The sequence below is a fragment of the Bos indicus x Bos taurus genome, chromosome 13 (assembly GCF_003369695.1).
Source record: "Bos indicus x Bos taurus breed Angus x Brahman F1 hybrid chromosome 13, Bos_hybrid_MaternalHap_v2.0, whole genome shotgun sequence".
In the NCBI taxonomy this organism is placed as follows: Eukaryota; Metazoa; Chordata; class Mammalia; order Artiodactyla; family Bovidae; genus Bos; species Bos indicus x Bos taurus.
The window spans coordinates 54,625,560-54,645,377 of NC_040088.1; the positions used below are offsets into that span (position 1 = coordinate 54,625,560).

At 41.7% G+C, this 19,818-nt stretch overlaps 1 protein-coding gene across 5 annotated transcripts in view; it reads left to right on the forward strand.

The window, feature by feature from the left end:
* The window catches only part of FRMD4A (FERM domain containing 4A), a 682,056-nt gene that overhangs the window by 279,318 nt on the left and 382,920 nt on the right, over nucleotides 1–19,818 (forward strand). Inside the window, exon 1 of one of the 5 annotated variants that reach the window (XM_027559892.1) lies at nucleotides 11,625–12,045. The exons of the other annotated variants lie outside the window; for them this stretch is intronic. Within the exon in view, the coding sequence (XP_027415693.1) occupies nucleotides 11,980–12,045 (66 nt within the window). The 5' untranslated portion in view covers nucleotides 11,625–11,979. Of the gene's footprint in view, nucleotides 1–11,624; nucleotides 12,046–19,818 lie in introns of those variants that run through there. 5 annotated transcript variants of the gene reach the window in all.

The window sequence follows — 19,818 nt, forward strand, 5'->3', positions numbered from 1 at the left end:
AAATTGGCACAAACTCTATGGTGGGTAAAAAAAAAATTTAATGTGCATGACCTTCAAGTCAGCAGTTCCACCTCTAGAAGTCTACACACACAAAATGTATTTTCATCTTGTCTTACCAATATATTGAAATCCCCATCAATAGGGTGCAGATTAATAAAATATTCCAGATAGTGAAGTACTATTTGCAATTGTGAATATTTGTGATAAATCTTCTATATACATATAACATACAAAAGTTGTGATATTTTATGCCTGAATATGATCAGAACATCTCCAGAAACATCTCCAACTGAATGGCTGTAGATATAAAAGAGACAAACTTTTAAACCTGTTCTCCTTTGTTTTAAATTTTGTGCCACCTGCATACATTACCAATATAAAAATCATTAACAAAAAGAGGTTCAAAAAACTGGAGCTCAGTCTTGTGCCTAGAAATCAGCTGTTCATTCTCAAGCACACACATAGGCAAGAGATTTCATCCTGGTGAGGAGCAGTAGTTCCCAGAGGGCACTGATGTTTCCAGAACACCTTTGCAAGGACTTGAGTCAACTAAGAAGTGAAATAAGATCGCCACACTCTCCCTTGGCCTGGCTTTGTCCTTTCTCTGCGCCCTTAAAATTGAATGCAAGTGTTTATTTCTGCTTCCCTTTTCTGCCTGGCCAATGCTGTCTTCCCTGGGTTGGCATTGAAACTGTGGGAGAGAATAAACACATGGAGAGGAAGACAGAGGATCTGCTTGCAGTGATTCACCTGTGGGCTGTTTCTGCATATCTTTGGTCTGTGTTTTAGTAGCAGTGTGACGATGCACTGAAAATCAGAGATAGAACCACAGATGTTAAGAGCTGATCGTAGTTGACGTTCCTCTGGTTCCAGGAAGCACCAATCCCTGCCTGTAATAAACTCCTCACCAGTCTGTATCACAGAAAAAAATACAGACAACAGAGGGAGTTCTCCATCCAACTAAATGCCATCCACTTAAAATTCTGAGATTCTCTCTCTCCTATTTTTAGTATGTGTTAAAAATGTCTTTCCTTTAATACAGTCTCAGTGATGGCAGATGGGAACAGGCTAATTTTGTTATTTGTTCTTGTTAATGCCCCAACTTATCGTATAAGATACTGGCAGCCCTAGCTTGGTCCTCCAAATATTTAATTTGATGTACAAATTGTTGTGTTCTGTGACACCCATAGTCTAGAATCCCTTGTGTAGGCTCAGCCTGGATTTGGACACATGCAGAAACTGAGCCCAAAGAGGCTGTGAACCTCAGATCACAAATGGGAGACCCCAGGGTCACTGCTGCCTCAGCTGTACTTGAACAGCTCCAAGCAAGGTGAGAGGGAGCACTGACCTCCCTGGCAGCCTCATGGAAAGCTAGTTAGGGCAAATCCTGGCTGTTTGTGAAGCCATCCATGAGGTAAAGCACTCAGATCATTTCATCTCCATCTTTAGCCAAAGGTCCTAAAAAAGAGGGAGAAAAGTGATATTAACCATGGGGCTACCGTAAAAGCTTGAGACAAGACACGTAGCATGTGAAAAATTCCTACTCATGTAGTATATTAAATAACATACTTGAAAGAGCATGTGCTAACAAAATTCCCCCTCTTTTGTGCCCTGTGATCTTCGTGTGACCAGTGGGAACTCCTCTGACCACATTTAGGAAAAGATTTCATCTCACCCTAATCAGGGCACAGTGTGGTGTAGACGTCTCAGAGGAGAAGTGTAGCCAAAGACACCTGAATGCTTCAGGCTCTGTTTAAGCCAGAGGAAAATCAGTGGAGAATTCCTTCTGGCACCTGCATTGACAGGCGAGTCTCCCTATTATGAAATCACCCCCAGAATTGAAGTTGTTGCAGAAATGTCATCGCACCTCTAGTGGAATGAACCTTTCTCCTTTTAGGTCTGGCCTGAGTGAAAATGTCAGGGCCTGGTCTCTGGAGCAGGGCTGCCATCGTGAGATAAATCCAGGTCATTTTGTATTCTTCTCTCTTTGGGGTTAATACTCCAGCTAAACTTGAACAGGGATTTGTCAACTGCATGAGAAACTCGGGTTTTCTATTGATTAGGGCTGTGAGTTATGGGTGGAGATCCACCCAAAGCCCAGGATCTGATCATCTTCCCCATACCCAATACTTCTTATGAAAATATTTATCTTGTTGTCTTGTGGAAACTTCATTTTTCTCAGTGATGAGATTATATCAGTCTCATGAGGGTTCAAAGCCAAGAGCCAGTCACAACTGCCATTTTTCATCCAGCTGCACTCAGAGTGCTCCTCCAAGTTCTGGGGATCAGGCGTGGAAAATGCAGGGCTCTCCTGGCTGAAGGATGGAGAATGCCAAGAACCAGTTCCTGGATGCTGACCATCTTGGAACTCTTTTTTTTTTTTTTTTTTCTCCTTAATATATAGTTGATTTACAATGTTGTGTTAGTTTCAGGTGTACAGCAATGTGATTCTATATATACATAGAGATATACCTATTCTTTTTCAAATTCTTTTCCCTTATAGATTATTATAAAATACTAAGTATAGTTCCCTGTGCTATATTATTTAACAAGAACCTGCTGTATAGCACAGGTTAATATAATTATATATATATATATATATATTAACCCCAGACTCCTAATTATCCTTCCCCCTGCCTTCCCCTTTGGTAACCATAAGTTTGTTTTCTATGTCTGTGGGTCTATTTCTGTTTTGTAGATAAGTTCATTTGTATTCTTTTTAGATTCTACCTATAAGTGATATCATATGATATTTGTCTTCCTCTATCTGACTTACTTAGTGTGATATCTCTAGATCCATCCATGGTGCTGCAAATGGCATCATTTCATTCTTTTCTATGGCTGAGTAATATTCATTTAGCGTAACTATACCACTTCTTTATCCATTCATCTGTAAATAGACATTTAGGTTGCTTCCATGTCTTGGCTATTGTAAATAGTGCTGAGATGAATATTAGGATATATGTTTCTTTTTAAATTAGGGCTTTTCTCCAAATATATGCCCAGGAGTGGAAGTGTACGATCATATTGTAGTTCTATTATATTTTTAGCTTTCTAAGGAACCTCCATACTGTTCCCCATAGTGGTCATACTAATTTAAATTCCCACCAACAGTGTAGGAACGTTCCCTTTTCTCCTCACCCTCTCCAGCATTTATCATTTGTATACTTTTTGATGATGGCCATTCTGACTGTGTGAAGTGCTTCACTGTGAACTCTTAAGAGAGATACACTAACAGGAGGCCAGCCTGCCACAGTCAAAATAGCCATGTGGGCTGCTATAATAAAATACTATAGACCTGGTGTCTTTTAAGCAAGAGAAATTTATTTCTCACAGTTTTGGAAGCTGGAAATTCCAAGATCAAGGTGCCAGCAGATTCAGGGGCTGGTGAGAACCTGCTTCCTTGTTCACAGATGACCATCTTCTAGCTATAACCTCATGTGGCAGAAGGAAGAGAAAAGGGAGCTCTCTGGGATTTCTTTTGTAAGGGCACTAATCCTATTCACGAGGTCTCCTCCCTCATGACCTAATCACCTCCCAGAGCCCATCACACTGGAGTCAGGTCTTCCACTTGTGGACATAATGAGGACACAAACATTCAGTTCATAGTGAGCAGTAACCATCCCATAGTTTGCATGCCCACAACTTCTTATTTTAGACTAGCTCAAAGCACTCTATTTAAATGTACTGGGTTCATTTTTAAAATATCCCTGGAAAACATGGAAATCTTTAAATCCTATGCCACTTGAAGAGATGAGAAAGAGTCATCAAAATGTCTGTAAAAGATTTGGAAGGATGAGGATCTTTGCTCCCACAACCTGCATTTGAACTCCAGAAAGCAAGGTGCCCTGAAAGGTATGGGTGGTGGAGTTGGAATGATTATCCTCGGCACATCCCAAGGTGTGCTGCAGGGGGTGAGCTTGGAATCTCTACAAGCTTCTTTTACTCCAAATGGTAGAGCAAGTGACAGGTGGCAGGACTGAAAGAAATCAGACAAATATTTATGTGTTCTCTCCATCATCAGCCCAGAGCACCAATGCATGTGCCTGACACGAGTTTCACTGCCTCTTGGTTTGGAAAGTCTTGAACTTCATCCTTGTGAACGACTAGAGGATACGGGTATGGGAGGCAGGGCCAGAGTTGGGTAAAGAGGACAGATGCGGAGAAACAGAGCCTTTGTATTTGCCAGAGAGGCTGCCAAAATTGAAAACGCTTGGTGAGTGGGGAAGACAAGGTTGCTTGTGTAAGCTATCTGACAAACGAAATGAGGCAGACACTGGGGGCATGGGCTGCTGATAGAGGCCTCTGCCCTGAGCCACGGCAGTGCCAGCCTGCCACAGGCCCTATACAGGCAAACCTTTAAATTAACATGTCTGTTCTCTGAGCGACAGCTGGAGCAGTCAGGCGAGCCTTTGTTACTAGACCCAGACAGGCAGCTGTCTGTAGGGCCATCAAAAGAGCCTGTTTTACTTAAGCATGCATATTCTTAAAATCCCTCTCTTTCTAGTTTTAAGGTAAGGCAGAAACTTGACAGACAAGTACATCGATGTGAAAAAGTTAAAGTGTTAGTCGTTCAGTCATGTCCAACTCTTTGCAACCCAGTCGACTGTAACCTGCCAGATTCCTCTGTCCACAGGATTTCCCTGGGAAGAACACTGGAGCAGGTAGAGATTCCCTTCTCCAGGTGATCCTCCCGACCCAGGGACTGAACACGAGTCTCCTGCATTGGCAGGCGGATGCTTTACCACAGTGCCAACTGGAAAGCCCCTTGCTTGCACACCATCGTACGTAATAGAAACTGTCCGATATAACTTGAACCACCAGAGAACCTCGCCTCTGCACAATGCTCAAGCTCTAGAAGTGGATGATTTGTTTCAAAGCTGCAGAATAACGTGGTTCTGTCTCAAAGACTGGTTTGCCATAGCTTCCCTGGAGAGGACTGAAGGGAGACTGGTTTCATGTCTGTTCAAGGAATCCTGCCAATCCGTCTTCCAAGGACTTTTCTTTCATCTAAGTCCTGTCACCAAAATACTGAGGCTGCTGAAGGAGGTTTTTCATGGACTTTGGTAGAAGGAAATGGTCAGTGAGATTCAAAGAGAAAGAAACTCGAAATTTTAAAAAATACCCACCAATGTTATGATTTAAATGTGCAGAGCAGATTCTAGCATTTGCCGACTATATTAGATGTGTTGCTGATTAATTGTTCTCAATTGATGAGCTTCAACACAGTGGTGAGTGTCAGATCCTTCTCAGGTGGCCATGAGGCTTTGGTCAATGACTGAAGTGTATTTGTTTCCTTAATGAAATGTATACCATCACAGTGATGTCTGTGGGATGGTGTCAGGATCCTGAGCTGCCAATATTGAGACATTGGCTGCTACATTCTCAAACCCAATGGTCTCTGGGCTCAGACCCCCAGGATCCATCACTGCCCCCAGCCACGCCCCTGCCACTTACCTCTGCAAACCCCATCTCAGGACATGTGCTCTACACCTCACTCATTCTTGTTCATTTCCCATGGGGTGGAAGTCATGTTCTTTCTTTTCTATCAGTGAACCCTCTCATCTCCCAAGTCCCAGAGTCAGTGCTCCTCAATAAGGAAGTACATCCTTTTTTCTTATTCTCAAAAAAGGATACTATAAAACTGTATCAGCACATCTTGCCATGTCTTCTGTAGACCGTAAGTCTCAAAGAAAAAGCCATGTCTTTTTAAAAAAATTATTATTAAAGTATAGTTGCTTTGCAACGTTGTGTTGGTTTCTACTGAACAACCAACTGAATCAGTTATATGTATACATATATCCCCTCTCTTTTGGATTACCTTCCCATTCAGGTCACCACAGAGCTCTGAGTAGAGGTCCCTGTGCTATACAGTAGGTTCTCATCAGTTATTTTAGACATAGTGGTGTATACATAGTAGTAGTCAATCCTAACTCCCCCCAACTCACCCCACACCTCCCATCCCCCCTTGATATCCCTGTGTTTGTTCTCTATGTCAGTGTCTCTATTTCTGCATTGAAAATAAGTTCATCCATACTATTTTTCTAGATTTCACACATACGTTAATATAAGATATTGGTTTTTCTCTTTCTGACTTACTTCATTCTGTATGACAGTCTCTAGGTCCACCCACGTCTCTGCAAAGGACACAATTTCACTTGTTTTTATGGCTGAGTAATAGTCCATTGTATATATGTATCACATCTTCTTTATCCATTCCTCTGTTGATGGACATTTAGGCGGCTTCCTTGTCATAGCTATTGTAAATAGTGCTGCAATGAACCCGTGGGTGCATGTAGCTTTGAATTACGGTTTTCACCAGGTATATGCCCAGGGGTGGGATTGCTGGGTCATATGGTAGCTCTATTTTTCTCTCTTTAAGGAACCTCCATACTGTTTTCCACAGCGGCTGCACCAACTTACATTCCTACCAACAGCGTAGGAGAGTTCACACCCTCACACCCTTTTATCCACACCCTCCCTAGCATTTATTGTTTATAGACTTTTTGATGTGTCCATTCTGACCAGTGTGAGTGGTACACCATTGTCGTTTTGGTTTGCATTTCTCTAATAATTAGTGATGTCATCGTTTCATGTGTTTGAAAGAGCTGTGTCTTGATCTTCTTAGCAGTACAAGGACTCATCCCAATATCTGGCCCAGTTGCTGAATAAATACTTGTTAAAAGCTTGTGTGAATAAGTGAACAAATAAGCATCCATACTTAATATAAGCATCAATGAAACTTCTCCATAGATATGGCCTTTCCAGTAGTCATGTATGGATGTGATAGTTGGACCATAAAGAAGACTGAAAGCGAAGAATTAATGCTTTTGAACTGTAGTGTTGGAGAATACTCTTGAGAGTCCCTTGTACTACAAGGAGATCCAACCAGTCAATTCCTGAATATTCATTAAAAGGACTGATTCTGAAGCTGAAGCTCCAATACTTTGGCCACCTGATTCAAAGAGCTGACTCACTGGAAAAGATCCTGATGCTGGGAAAGTTGAAGGCAGGGGATGACAGAGCACGAGATGGTTGGATGGCATCACTGACTCAATGGACATGCATTTGAGCAAACTCTAGGAGATAGTGAAGGACAGGGAAGCCTGGCATGCTGCTTTCCATGGGTTTACAAAGAGTCAGACACAGCTGAGCAACTGAACAAACAAACATAGTTACCAAAAATGTGTATCAATTAGAGTTACTACCTCATATGCGTGACATCCACAATTCACTACCAGTCTCCTCATTCTCCCTTCATATTAACTCTCTTCCAGTCCATTTTTCCCCTTTGGAAACTGTTAAGGCAGCTTTGGAGAAGGCAATGGCACCCCACTCCAGTACTCTTGCCTGGAAAATCCCATGGACAGAGGAGCCTGGAAGGCTGCAGTCCATGGGGTCACTGAGGGTCAGACATGACTGAGCAACTTCACTTTCACTTTTCACTTTCACGCCTTGGAGAAGGAAATGGCAACCCACTCCAGTGTTCTTGCCTAGAGAATCCCAGGGCCGGGGGAGCCTGGTGGGCTGCCATTTATGGGGTCGCACAGAGTCAGACACGACTAAAGCGACTTAGCAGCAGCAGCAGCAGCAGCAAGGCAGCTTTACTCCTAAAAGCAGGATGTTTTTGATACATCGTTCTTAGAGCTCTAGCTCAAGAATATAAATTACTCACACTCCAAATTATGCACAGTTTCTTGTCCCTGAAGTTTGCTGTGTATATTTTAAGAGAAGCCATGTCTTGGGTTGCCTTTAAAATCATGTAAAGTCATTGCTGAGACTGGGAGATAGACTGCCTTAAATGAGAAATATTAACTGTTCTCCATAGGCTGATCCCTGTCTATCCCAGGAAGAGGATTAAAGAAATACACAAGTATATCTTTTATGAAATCCCAGATTTTTGAAATACTTTGTCCAAATTGAATTCTAAAGGCAAGGGGCTCAAGAAAACCTGATTTTGAAAGCTCTCTGGAGCGTCTCAGGAGACCAGAACAGTATTACATTTGTGCATACACCTCACCTCTCCTGCAGTCTCCAGGTTATAAGGCCAACAGGTCACTCTTAGATGTGGTGAGAGCAGGTACCTGGCATTTTGGGTTCCTTCAGGGCAGGTAGAGTTTTAACTCTAACTGTTTAAAAAATGCAGCTACATGGCAGGACTTCTGCTGGTGCTGAGTCTTGGTGGCTGACATCGTTTGCTCTGGTACTTGCCTGCATTGCAGACATGGGAAACACATTAGCTCATAGGGAGGTCTGTGAATATGAGTTCACCCATCAGGGAAATATATTTTCTGTACAGTCTTGGCTATTAGAGCCATTCATCACAATACCGTCGCCCCCTCCATGGTGCCTTTGTCTAACAAGAGATGCTTGTCATGAAACCCACTCTAATTCCCCTATTAGAGGCCTGAAAACAGAATCAAAACTATAATTCAGAGAACATTTATGTACAATTTATGACTGACTGTCAAGCTCAACTACTCTGACAGACTCGCAATCTGCTTTATAAATAACATGATGCTTTGTATCAGTTCTTTTCTTGGTGCTTTGTTTTATGCTTGCTTTGCTTAGATGTTATATGCCGAGTAAAGTGGGTCTATACCTCCTTTGGGAAAATGAAAATTCATGGGAAGGTACTAAATTGGAGAGTTTCAGCTGTTCCCACTTTAAAGAGCTCATGAGAAGGGGACGAGTTTTATTATAAACCAGAGAGTTTCATATTTTTGTTCCCTTCTCCAATGCATGTAGGCCACCTTCTCCTTTGGCATCAATATTAACTGTTAAGTGGTCATACTTGTTTGGAGTCAGAAGCTGGAATTTGCATGGATTGTTCAGCAATTATTTAAGGAACAGAACAGAACTCAGTAGACCAAGGCTGTTTTTGTTATAGGACAGTAACAGGATGGGTGGCATCTGTACCACTGTAGGCTTGACAACCAAGTATTCCTGAGAGATTTACTCAGGCCTGAAAAATTGTCCAAAGCAGTGGTCTTTCTTAAGATACAAGATTTTAGCCCTGAAAGGGAAAGGAATTCTGACACAAGATAAAACCTAGATGAACCTTGAAAACATGATGTTACCGAAAGGACAAATATTGTATGATTCCATTTACATGACGTACCAAGCCATCAAATCCATAGAGACAGAAAGCAGAATGGGGGCTGCCAGGAGCTGGGGTGGTGGGGAGTTACAGTTTAATAGGTATAGAGATTGAGTCCTACAAGATGAAAAAGTTCTGGAGGTGGGTTGCACAACCATGTGAATGTCCTTAAAACTGCTGAACTAGCCACTTCAATATAGTCAGTTCAATTCAGTCGCTCAGTTGTGTCCGACTCTTTGCGACCCCATGGACTGCAGCATGCTAGGACTCCCTGTCCATCACCAACTCCAGGAGTTTACCCAGATTCATGTCCATTGAGTTGGTGATGCCATCTAACTATCTCAACCTCTGTTGTCCCCTTCTCCTCCTGCCTTCAATCTTTCCCAGCATCAGGGTCTTTTCCAATGAGTCAGCTCTTCACATCAGGTGGCCAAAATATTGGAGTTTCAGCTTCAACATCAGTCCTTCCAATGAACATCCAGGGCTGATCTCCTTTAGGATGGACTGGTTGGATCTCCTTGCAGGCCAAGGGACTCTCAAGTCTCCAACACCACAGTTCAAAAGTGTCAATTCTTCAGCTCTCTGCTTTCTTTATAGTCCAACTCTCACATCCATACACGACCACTGGAAAAACCATAGACTTGACTAGACGGAACTTTGTTGACAAAGTATTATCTCTGCTTTTTAATATGCTGTCTATGTTGGTCATAACTTTCCTTCCAAGTATTGTGTCTAAATTTCATGGCTGCAATCACCATCTCCAGTGATTTTGGAGCCCATAAAAATAAAGTCAGACACTGTTTCCCCATCTATTTGCCCATGAAGTGATGGGACTGGATGCCATGATCTTCGTTTTCTGAATGCTGAGCTTTAAGCCAGCTTTTTCACTCTCCTCTTTCACTTTCATCAAGAGGCTTTTTAGTTCCTCTTCACTTTCTGCCATAAGGGTGGTGTCATCTGCATATCTGAGGTTATTGATATTTCTCCCGGCAATCTTGATTCTAGCTTGTGCTTCTCCCAGCCCAGCGTTTCTCATGATGTACTCTGCATATAAGTTAAATAAGCAGGGTGACAATATACAGCCTTGACGTACTCCTTTTCCTATTTGCAACCAGTCTGTTGTTCCATGTCCAGTTCTAACTGTTGCTTCCTGACCTGCATACAAGTTTCTCAAGAGGCAGATCAGGTGCTCTGGTATTCCCATCTCTTTCAGAATTTCCACAGTTTATTGTGATCCACACAGTCAAAGGCTTTGGCATAGTCAATAAAACAGAAATAGATGTTTTTCTGGAACTCTCTTCCTTTTTTCATGATCCAGCGGATGTTGGTAATTTGATCTCTGGTTCCTCTGCCTTTTCTAAAACCAGCTTGAACATCTGGAAGTTCATGGTTCACATATTGCTGAAGCCTGGCTTGGAGAATTTCGAGCATTACTTTACTAGCGTATGAGATGAGTGCAATTGTGCAGTAGTTTGAGCATTCTTTGGCATTGCCTTTCTTTGGGATTGGAATGAAAACTGACCTTTTCCAGTCCTGTGGCCACTGCTGAGTTTTCCATATTTGCTGGCATATTGAGTGCAGCACTTTCACGGCATCATCTTTTAGGATTTGAAATAGCTCCACTGGAATTCCATCACCTCCACTAGCTTTGTTCGTAGTGATGCTTCCTAAGGCCCACTTGATTTCACATTCCAGGATGTCTGGCTCTAGGTGAGTGAGCACACCATCATGATTATCCGGGTTGTGAAGATATTTTTTGTATAGTTCTTCTGTGTATTCTTGCCACCTGTTCTTAATATCTTCTGCTTCTGTTAGGTCCCTACCATTTCTGTCCTTTACTGAGCCAACTTTGGGTGAAATGTTTCCTTGGTATCTAATTTTCTTGAAGAGATCTCTAGTCTTTCCTATTCTATTGTTTCCCTCTATTTCTTTGCATTGATCGCTGAGGAAGGCTTGCTGGTTAATTTCATGCTATGCTATTTTACCACAGTTAAAACATTTTAGGTAAAAACAAGAAGAAGCAAACTTTGGAGGCAGAAAAGAAGAAATGGCCTTTGCAAGATTGAGTGGATAGTCTTTCACTGGCAGAAGCTTGAGGAGTTGACGCAAAGAGATTCAATTTTTTTCCTTGATGTTTATCTACTCTTACAGAGGAGGGGGTGGGGAGGACGCAGGACGGGGGTGAGTCTAAGGATCTAATAATATTCTGAGGAAAAATGTCGTTTCCTTGTTTTTCACAAGACTATGTGCTTTTCTGTCATCATGTACAGAACAAGGTCTGATGGGGGTTTTACAAAGAACCATTGATGGTGTGTCTGTGTGAATTGCCCCGGCATCGGTCACAGCCAACTTCGGCGGGACCCACTGCCCCCGCTCTACAATACGCTCCAGTGTGTTTGGCCGTTTATGAAAGGTCACAAGTGAACTGAGAAATGGGCTGGAGTCAAAAACATGTGGCCCTATAAATATCAGAGCCAGACGGTTTAGTCCATTTCTTCCCCACTCTCCCTACTCACCCCATCTTGCTTTCTCGCTCTCTCTCTCACCCACTGTCGGGATTTCCCTGCCTTTCCTACGGCACCTCAGACCCTGAAGTTATCAAGAGCCAGGATTCTTCACTGCGTGACATCATTTTATATCCAGACTGGTTCCACAGAACCCTTAATACAGCTTCCTTTTTTTCCCCCAATCCTTTAAGATTTCTGGCTACAAAGCTCTACCCGGACAGTCTGCAATGCTCTGTTCTCTTTTGAGAGTTTCTACTTCCCATTAGTGGCGATTCTGCCTTGTCATTAAATTTGTCACCAAATTTTCCGAGCGGAGGAGTGTACAGGTTTGGGCCGTCAGGGGGGACCAGATCACCCAGCGGATCGTCCGTTATGACTTTAGCTGCCAAACTGGAGGACTTTGAGGTGACACTGGAACACCTGCTCATGGATGTATTTGTAAGTAAAAGCAGACCCTCCCTCTGCCACCCCCAGGGTCTTCGTGTCCCCATCACTGGGTCTGAGTCTCTTCCACAATCATCCAGTCCTTCCTGTGCTGTTGTTAATTTCTTCCTCCTGTGCCTCTAGGGGGAGAAAACCATAAAGTCACTAAATGCCTGAGCTGTGCAGATTGGTCTATATGGATTACAAAGCAGAGTAGTGGCTTTTTAAACCAAATAACTTGCACAAGTAGGAATGAATGAGATGAAGAAATAAAAAGCGTTTGCCAGAAGAGACCAAAGCAGCTTCAAAAGGCATTGCCGAGGAAAATCAAATTCGTTTGTTAAGGGAAGCAATCCCTCTAGAAAAAAGGGGAGGGTTGCCTGAAAAGTGTGTAGTTTGCTGATGAAGGATGCAGAGGGCAGGGCAGCGTGAAGCCCCCTCTCCAGTGCCTGGATCCCTGCCTCTTTCCTCTTTCATAGGTATCAGGTTACTAAGACTTCCTCAGGAGTTGATTTTATAGGGAAGGCTGTTTGAATGATCCTCTCTTTTAAAGAAAAAGCACTTGACAGGGACAACTTCTGTACCGTGATAAGCTCAGAAACACAGTCTTTGAAAACCCTCGGCGTTTGTAACAACCTAAGCAGTGTTGCTGTGCCACACTGGCCACAGTCTTTCTCAGTCTTTCCTGGGGGTTTTCTGTCAATGATAGGGTCTGTCTGCTTGGTGGGGGTTTAGGAAACTCCAGACTGTGTGAAACATGCAGGTGGTTACCTTCCAAGAACAACGCTGGCTCTGCCCTGGGAAAAGGCAGCTGGAGTGCATTTGGAGGACAAGCCATCCTGCCTCTCAAATCTGGAAAAGGCTTTCGGAAGGTTGGCTCTTTCTGTACTCTGCATCACTGAAGCCCTTTCAGGAACCTTTCGGGGAATGGTGTGTTTTGGCAGATGTGAGAGTCTGGGGCTTTTTCTCTTTATTAATTTATAATTTGTCTTCAAATTGAGGCAACATGATGCTGGCAGGATTCCCAGAAGGAATCAACTTTTCCAGGGCTGGGAAACGGGATCTCAGGGATTCACAGTCACTCTGGCCATAGGGCCAGGAAATTACACCCTAAGGAGGAGAGTTGTCAAGAACTGAGAGGGTCCTTCTGGGTTTCCAGTGATGGGAGACCCACAGCTAGCATCCTTACTTTATCTGAAGTAGAAAGAGATGGAATGGCAGGATGAGAGGGTTTCTCTAATGGCTGATATCCTCTATCCAGCCACCACTGCCTGCCACAGTGGGGCTGGTGGCCGGTGGCCATAGGGTCTTGCGTGGGACGGTCTGTGGTATATCAAAGAGTTGATGTGAGTTTAGTTTGAGGGGGTACAAAATTAACCAAGGAGTTGTTTTCTCTAAATACCACCAAGTCATTAATATATCACCCTTCTCTCCTTAACCACCTGTACCCCTATGCTCTTTTACCAATGCTTCCATCTCCACTGTCTTGTTTGGAAGGTCCTAGAAAGGATTGCTGTCACACCCTCCATCCTTTTCAAGAAATGCAACCCATAATTTCATGGCCCCAGTTTAGGTCCTCACTACTCTCACTTGGGCTAAGCATCTAATTATCCTCCTGTTGTATCCAGTGTTTCTCCTCCAGTTAATCCTACCATTATCATCTCCAGATCAATCTCCTGACACTCTATTTTTTAATTCATAAAAAATAAATTTACACTAGTTTTAGATTCACAGCACAACTGAGCAAAACGTATAAAGATTTCCCATATACCCCTGTCCCCACACACTCACAACACCCCATGCTACAGATATCCTCAATAAGAGTAGTACATTTGCTACAATTGATGAACCTACCCTGACACATCATTATCCCTAAAAGTCAATATTTCACATTAAGGGTTACTCTTGGTGTTGTCTGAACAAATGTGTAATAATGTGTATCCACCATTGCTGTATCACACAAGGTAGTTTCACTGCCCTAAAAATCCTCTGTTCTACATCTGTTCATACATCTCTCTCCCCTAATGCCTAGCAACTAATTATCTTTTTATTGACTCCATAGTTTTGCCTTTTCCAGAATGCCATATAGTTGGAATCATAAATATATAGCTTGGCTTCTTTCATAAATATATAGCTTGGCTTCTTTCACTTAGCAATATGAATTTAGGCGTGTGTGCTCAGTCATGTCCAACTCTTCGAGACCCCATTGACTGTAGCCTTCCAGGCTCCATGGGATTCCCCAGGCAAGAATACTGGAGTGGGTAGCCATTTCCTCTTCCAGGGAGATCTTCCCAATCCAGAGATCAAACCCAAGTCTCCTACATCTCCTGCATTGGCAAGTGAATTCTTTACCACTGTACCACCTGGGAAGCCCGTATGAATTTAAGTTTCTTCCATTTCTTTTCATGGCTTGATAGCTCATTTTTTCAGTACTGAATATTATTCCATTGTCTGGATATACTACAGTCTGTTTATTCATTAACCTACTGAAAGAGAACTTAATTTCAAATTTTGGCAATTATGAATAAGCTTCTATAAACATCCATGTGCAGGTTCCATTATGGCTGTAAGTTTCAGTTCATTTGAGTAAATGCCAAGGAGCTTGATTGCTGGATTATATGATAAGAGCATATTTCATTTTGCAAGAAACAGCCAAATTGCCTTCCAAACTGTGCCATTTTGCATTCCCACTGAATGAGAGCTCCTGTTATTTTACATTCTTGCCATTTAGTATTATCAGTGTTTTGGATTTTGACCATTTAGATAAGTAGGTAGTGGTATCTTATTGTTGTCTTAATTTGCATTTCCTTTATAATAATAGATGATTTTGAGCATCTTTCCAATACCTTTGCTCTTTTGCCAAATATCACTTTTTTTTTGTATTTATGTAGGTTTATTTCTGGGCTATTTATTCAGTTATATGGGTCTAATCTATTCTTGTACCAATAGCATACTGTTTTAATTAGTGTAACTTTCTAGTAAGTCAAAGTTAGGTAGTGTCAGCTCTTCGACTTGGTTTTTTTCACCAATATTGTGTCAACTAATCTGTATCTTTTGCCTCTCCATATAAATTTCAGAATCAGTTTGTTGATATCCATAAAATTGTTTGCTGGGATTTTGATTGAGATTGTATTAAACACATAGATCAAGTTGGGAAGAACTAGCAGTCTTGTAATATTGAGGCTTCCTATCCAGGAACATAGAATATTTCTCCATTTATTTTGTTCCTCTCTGGTATCTCTCATGACAGTTTTCTCATTTTACTCATACATATCTTGTACATATTTTGTTAGAATTATACTTAAACATTTTGTTTGGGGGAGTGTTAATGTAAATGGGACGGTTTCCCTGGTGGCTCACATAATAAAGAACCTGCCTGCAATGAAGGAGACCTGGGTTCCATCCCTGAGTCAGGAAGATTCCCTGGAGAAGGGAATGGCAACTCACTCCAGTATCCTTGCTTGGTGAATTCCATGGACAGAGGAGCCTGGCAGGCTACAGTCCATGGGGTCACAAAGAGTTGGACACAACTGAGCAACTAACACACACACAATGTAAATGATAATATATTTTTCATTTTTAATTTCACTTGCTCATTGCTAATATGTGGGAAAGCTGTTGACTTTTGTATGTTAACTTTGTATCTTGTAAACTTCCTATAATCACTTATTAGTTCCAAGTATATTTTTGTCAATTCCTTCAAATTTTCTACATGGATAATCATGTCATTTGTGAACAAAGACAGTTTTATTTCCTCTTTCCAAATCTATATAACTTTTGTTTCTTTTTCTTGTCTTATTGTATTATTTAGGACTTTGTTCAATAAGATGTTAAAGCAATGCTGAGAAAGATATCCTTTCCTTGTTCCTGATCTTAGAGGGAAAACTTTAAGTTTATCACTGCTAAGTATGATGTTAGCTGTAGGGTTTTGAGGATATTCTTTATCAAGCTGGGGAAGTTTACCTCTGAGCCCTAGTTTACTGAGAGGTTTTTTTTTTTTTTTTTTTTGTCATGAATGGGTGTTGAATTTTGTCTAATTCCTTCTCTGCATATATTGATATGATCATGTGATTTTTTTCTGTAGCTTTCTGATATGATGAAATACATTAGTTAATTTTTGAATGTGTAAACAGCCTGGGATAAATCCAACTTGGGCATAGTATATAATTCTTTTTATATCTGTTGTATTCTATTTGCTAATATTTTGTTGAGGATTTTTATATCTATGTTCACAAGAGATATCAGTCTGTAGTTTCCTTTTCTAATAATATCCTTGTCTGGTTTTGACATTAGAGCAATGCTAGCTTCATAGAATGAGTTAGGAAGTCTTCTGTTTCTGTTTTCTGGAAAAGGCTGTTGAGAATTGGTGTACTTTCTTCTGTAAATGTTCAGTAGAATTCATCAGTGACTCCCACCTACCTTCTGACTTCTCTCAAGATTTTTTCTTTATCACACATTCAAGATTTTTTTCTTTACTCTATGTTCATAGCATAGAGTAAAGTAAACTATTTACAATAGCCAACCATCTAGGAAACAACCTAAATGTCCAATGACAGATGGATGGATAAAGAAAATATATATACGCATGTATTCCAATAGTAATATTCCATATAATATGGAGTATTACTCAGCCATAAAAAGAATGAAATAGTGCCATTTGTAGCAACATGAATGGACCTAGAGACCATCGTGCTAAGTGATGTAAACCAGGAAGAGAAAGACAAGTATCATATGACACCACTTATTATATGTAGAATCTAAACAATGACACAAATGAACATATCTACAAAACAGAAGCAGACTTACAGACACAGAGAATCTATTTGTGGTTGCCAAGGAGGCAGGGCAGCGGGGAGGGACAGATTGGGAGTTTGGGATTAGCAGATGCAAGCTATTATACACAGAATGGATAAACAACAAGGTCCTACTGTATAACCCAGGGCACTCTATTCAGTATCTTATAATAAACCTTAATGGAAAAATAGGAAAAATACTTTTTTAAAAAAAGATTTTTTTTCCTTTGTCTTTGATCTTCTGAAGTTTAACAATAATATTCCTAAGTGTAGTTTGTTTGTTTGTTTGTTTTTGTGGGGTTTTTTGGTGTGTGGTTTTGTGGTGGGGGCTGATTTTAGGGTTTTGTAGGTAGGGGGATTTGTCTGGTTTGATAGTCTCTGAGCTTTCTAGATCTATGTTTTGTGCCTGACACTAAATTTGGAGAAATTCTCAGTCATTGTTTCTTCAAACATTGCTTCTGTTTTTTCTTTTTTTCTCTCTTTCTTCTATTTCCATTATGCCTATGTTACATGTTTTGTAGCTGTCCCACAGTTCTTGCATATTCCATTCTGGTTTTATTTGCAGTCTTTTTTTTCTCTCTGCTTTTCAATTTTAGGAGTTTCTGTTGTCACATCCTCAAGCTCAGAGATTCCTTCCTCAGCCATGTCCAGTCAACTGATGGAATCATCAAAGGCATTCTTCATTTGTCTTACAGTGTTTTTGATCTCTAGAGTTTTTGATTCTTTCTTAGAATTTCCATCTCTCTGTTTATGTTATTCATCTGTTCCTTTATATAATTAACCTTTCCATTAATGCCCTTAGGATAAAAATCATTGCTTCTATTGTTGCTGTTTGTTTGTTTGCTTTCTGGTCTGATTTAGTTCCAACACTCCTTACATGTCTGACTCTGGCTCTGATGCTTGTTCAACTGAACTGTATCTTTAAAATGTTTCTCACTTTGAGGAAACCTTGTAATTTCAAGGTGGACATGATGTACTGTATAAAAGGAACTGTGCTGAATGGGCTTTTAGCAATGAGGCGGTGAGGTGAGCATTGGGGCATTTGATAGTCCCGTGTGAGGTCTCACTATTTTAGAAGCCTATGGCCTTAGGCTGTGAATTTTACAGCACTTCTCAGGGATTCCCCCTTTTAGGTGAGACAGAATGGATGGAGGGGGCTGGAGTTGGCATTTCCCTTCCTGCAAGTAGGTTATGCTCTGATTCAACCTCAACTGTTTAGGCTCTGGTAAAATATTTTCTCCTGAAGGCAGCCTTGTTCAGAAGCACAGAATGCTCTGCTGTATCTCTACAAACACATCTCTAAAGAATACTGAGAATGAGCTTCAATGTCGCATGGATTTGAGGTCTCAATCACAGCTTTGCAAGTGTTTAATCTTGATGAGCTTTGTCTTCCTCATCAAAATGTAGCTAATACTACCCAGGTTATAGGATCACAGTGAAGGTTTAAAAGAGGTCATTTAGAGCAAGAACCCAGAGCCATGCCTGATGCAGAGGAGGCACTGGGTGAGTAAATGATCTTCTTCCTTTGCCTTCTCCTATAAAAGGTATTGGTTGGTTGGTGGGTTTTTAAATAAATTTCATTTATTTATTTGTAAATTATGGCTGCACTGGGTCTTCGTTGTGGCTCACGGGCTTTCTCTAGTTACAGCACACGGAGGCTTCTCTAGTTGCAGTGCTTGGGTTCTTTAGTTGCCCTGTGGTGTGTGGGATCTTAGTTCTTCAAACAGGGATCAAACCCACATCCCCTGCATTTGAAGGTGGATTCTTAACCACTGGACAACCAGGGAAGTCCCAAGGCATCGATTTTAAGTCCCTAATGGTAAAAGGTTATATCCCATGTCTTTGCCTCTAAAGCTCTCTCTCACTCCCATCACCAAACCTTTTCCTTTGAATGATCAGGGGTTTGGGTTCTGTGAAAGGACAGTATTTGTTCCCTGCCTCAACCACATCAACCTATGGCCATTTCTCCTGACTCCTTCCAAAATGGCAGCAGGTACCTCCTCCTGAACTCACCCAGCAGCGGACGGGAACGGAGCCCTGGGCACAGGCTGTGCTTGGCTTCTGCTCTCCATTGGGATCCCCTGGTGGGGCCTTTTAGCAAAGGGACCTGAGTCTGCAGCTCCCAGTAGAGAGCCAGGAAGAGTGTTCGACATCCCACATGGCTTGGGAGGATAAAAGCCCATGTACGAATGAGGGGATGTGATACCTACAGCCCAGTGTACCCCTCTCTGCATTCCTGGGGACTATAGGCTTTCTCACGTGTGTCTAATTGTCTAGAAAGAATATTTGCAGCCAAGTCCCATTAGCCTTGAGTTTCCTCCGTAGCTCATTAGAATGTCATCTAACTATCTCAACAACAGCTGTTTCCATATTGACACTTCCTTTCCAGGATTACAAAGATCCACTGGGGGATTTCGTGGGAATGCAAGGCTTCTGCAAGATGAGATAAAAGGGACACATCAGGCGTAGTGTTTCATAATTAGTTGTCACCACTCTGAGGCTTCTGTAGCTGCTGCAATGCTGCTAGGCTCACAAAAGGAAGTAACACATGTGTATATGCGTGAGCATTCATACACGCAAACACAACCCAACACTGAGGGAAAGAGTTCAAAAGGTGAGATCAAGACTTCCCTGGCAGCCCAGTGGTTGAGACGCCACACTTCCACTGCAGGGGGTGTGGGTTCAGCCCCTGGTGGGAAAACTGAGATCCCACATGCCATGCAGCATAGCCAAAAAAAAAAGGTGAGATCACTCAAAAGCATGAATGACCCTTCAGGACTGGCTCCAGAATTGATGGCAGTGCCTTTGCTGATGTGTTTGTCTTTTTCCTTTTGTCTGTCTATCCTCATCTTGTTTCAAAAGATGTACGGTACTTCTTTCCGAGGTGTAGCTTAAAAGCTAGGCATTTTAAGCTATCGGCCATTTTCAACAGCCATTTCAATAGCATATTCATGGACAGAGAACCCGGTAACAAGACACTGAAAGAAAAGACACC